Below are 2,543 nucleotides of genomic sequence, written 5' to 3'. Positions count from 1 at the left end.
GAAGCTGGAGGGGGAGTTGTAAAGACGGTAAAGACGAGATGATACTGAATGGGTTTCTTTTTTCCCTTTGCAGTGGCTGTTCAATAAAGAAATAGCTATTGTGTTTGTTGTGTTTAAAGTCCTAGTGAGTTGGGATTGTGGCTTAGTCCACTGCCAACATTCATGAAGCCATGGGTTCACTCTCGAGCACTGAGTACAATGGGACATGCTGAGGCACGTCAGCACTCCAGTAATAAAGAGGGCCAGGAGTTCAAGGTCAACCAGCTGGCACTACAGGACACCCTGTCACCAAAACAATTAAACAGCAACAATACACAATTAATTTAACACACACGTCCACAAAGTACAAGTGCAAGCTAAAGGAGCTGATGTCTGGTCCTTAATATATGGCTGTCTAACTTTTTTGTTTCTCTGTGTGGCCCTGGCTGTCCTGGAACTTACTCTATAGACCAGGCTGGCCTTGAACTCAGAAATCCACCTGCCTCTGCCTCCCAAGTGCTGGGATTAAAAGTTCACCACCACTGCCCCGCTCTGTTCAAACATTTTGTGAAGTGACAAAAAGTGGCAATAATATATAGTATAGTATCATGTATATACTGTTAAAAGATACACTGTAGTTATTTATATAGATAACGTTAAAAGATACACTGTACTTATGTATATAATGTTGAAAGAAAGATACACTAGTTATTTATGTATATGTTCAGAGAAACATAACTAGCATTTCTGGGGAGGAAAGTGGAGCTGGACTGATGGTCAGAAAGAAGAAAAGTTTCTGATGTTACTGTTAGTTATTGCAAGAATATTATCATAGAAAAAATGGAGGTGGTATCACGTGCCTGTAGTCCTAGTACTTGAAAGGTGGAGACAGGAGGTCGTCATCACTAACTATGCAGTAAGTTTGAAGCCAGCCTGGATTACATAAAAGAAACCCCACCTCCATTAAAAACAAGCCAACGAGCTTTCTCTTCACCTTTCCTCCCCACACTACCCCTGCACACTACCCCTGATTCGGCTTCTCACCATGTCTTCTCATAAGACTTTCAGAATCAAGAGATCCTTGGACAAGAAGCAAAAGCAAAATCGTCCTATTTCTCAATGGATCTGGATAAAAACTGGTAACAAAATCAGGTACAACTCTAAGAGAAGACACTGGAGGAGAATGAAGCTGGGTCTGTAAGGATTCATGCAATGGCAAAGACTGAGGGTTTATACTGAATTGTGGTCATCGATCAGTCCTACCAGATGGAGTTCAACATTTTTAACCTGGAGACTGTCTTAAATTAGGGTGTTTGTCCAGTAATAAAACTTAGAACCTTTCAAAAAAAAAAACAAGCAAAGAAAACTCCCAAAATACCTAACTACCTACCTACTTTTCTCTGAGAGAGAGAGAGAGAGAGAGAGAGAGAGAGAGAGAGAGAGAGAGAGAGAGAAGTGGGTGTTGGGAACCCAACCCCAGCCCTCTTGCTTTCAATTACTGAGCCATATTGAAGCATCCCTCCTTCCAAGTATTTTTTTCCTTTTCCCTTGGTTTTGGCTTTTTAAAAACTCTTATCTTTTAGCTATCTTTCCATAATCTGAAAGTTCTTCATTTACTTCCTCAGGGTTTTCGGTTGCTGTTAAGTTTTTGTTTTTTTGTTTTGTTTTTTAAGGTATTTGGGTCATGTAGTTACTGAAAAGTTGAACTTCAATAAGTTTTGTTCGCTTCCCATTCCTGGAATATGTATTGGATTCCTTTGTAGTGTGAAGTTGGAATTCTTATGATGGGAGAGCCCAAACTCTGTGGCAGAAGTAAACAAGACAAAAGCCTTGCTGTGCTGGTTATTCCTCTCCCTAAGACAGCAGGAATTTGAAATCTACACTGGTCACCTAGTTCCTCTCTGATCTCTGTGCACCAGCAGCAGTCAGAGGAAGCTCAGAAAACTTCCCCAAATCTGAGTGGCATTAGAGATAGAACCAGCAAGAACACTGCTAACATGGGAAAACACCCACATCATAAAAGGAGGAGGAGGCTTAGATGACCCTTTCTGCACACACCGTCTCACCTTCCTTTCTCTGTGACTCAAGATGTAGAGTGTCCTTTTGGCAAAGGAACTGGTTAGACACCATTAGGAGAAACAACAAATCACAGACACACTCTGAGATGTCTAGTGAGCATTTGTGCCTGGCATCACACAGTTGCTTTTCTCAAAAGCTTTACTCACTGCCCGGGTGCATATATACAGCCTGGAAGCTCTGTCTTACCTGCTTCTCTACGAATAATCCTTTCCTCGTGCTTTTAAAGGCCATGTGACCTCTCCAGGTTTCAGAGGAGGTTGCCCTTTCAAATTCGTTAAGAGTTTATTTAGGAAGTTTTATAATTTTCACTATGAGTTCGAGGCCAGTCTGGTCTACAGAATGAGTTCCAGGACAGCCAGAGGTATACAGAGAAACCCTGTCTCGAAAAACAAAAAACAACCAAAAAAAAAAAAAGAAAAGAAAAGAAAGAAAGAAAGAAAGAAAGAAAGAAAGAAAGAAAGAAAGAAAGAAAGAAAGAAAGAAAA

General features: G+C 40.7%; 1 protein-coding gene across 1 annotated transcript; it reads left to right on the top strand.

Annotated features, from left to right (window-relative positions):
- Positions 1-1,024: 1,024 nt before the first annotated feature.
- Positions 1,025-1,195, top strand: LOC127671982 (60S ribosomal protein L39-like). Its single transcript, XM_052167122.1, has one exon. It carries the CDS (start codon positions 1,025-1,027, stop codon positions 1,178-1,180), a length of 156 nt encoding a protein of 51 aa, XP_052023082.1. The 3' UTR covers positions 1,181-1,195.
- The last annotated feature ends 1,348 nt before the right edge of the window (positions 1,196-2,543 follow it).

This window comes from Apodemus sylvaticus, chromosome 21 (genome assembly GCF_947179515.1).
Source record: "Apodemus sylvaticus chromosome 21, mApoSyl1.1, whole genome shotgun sequence".
Classification (NCBI taxonomy): domain Eukaryota; kingdom Metazoa; phylum Chordata; class Mammalia; order Rodentia; family Muridae; genus Apodemus; species Apodemus sylvaticus.
This window is presented reverse-complemented; position numbering and strand designations above follow the sequence as displayed.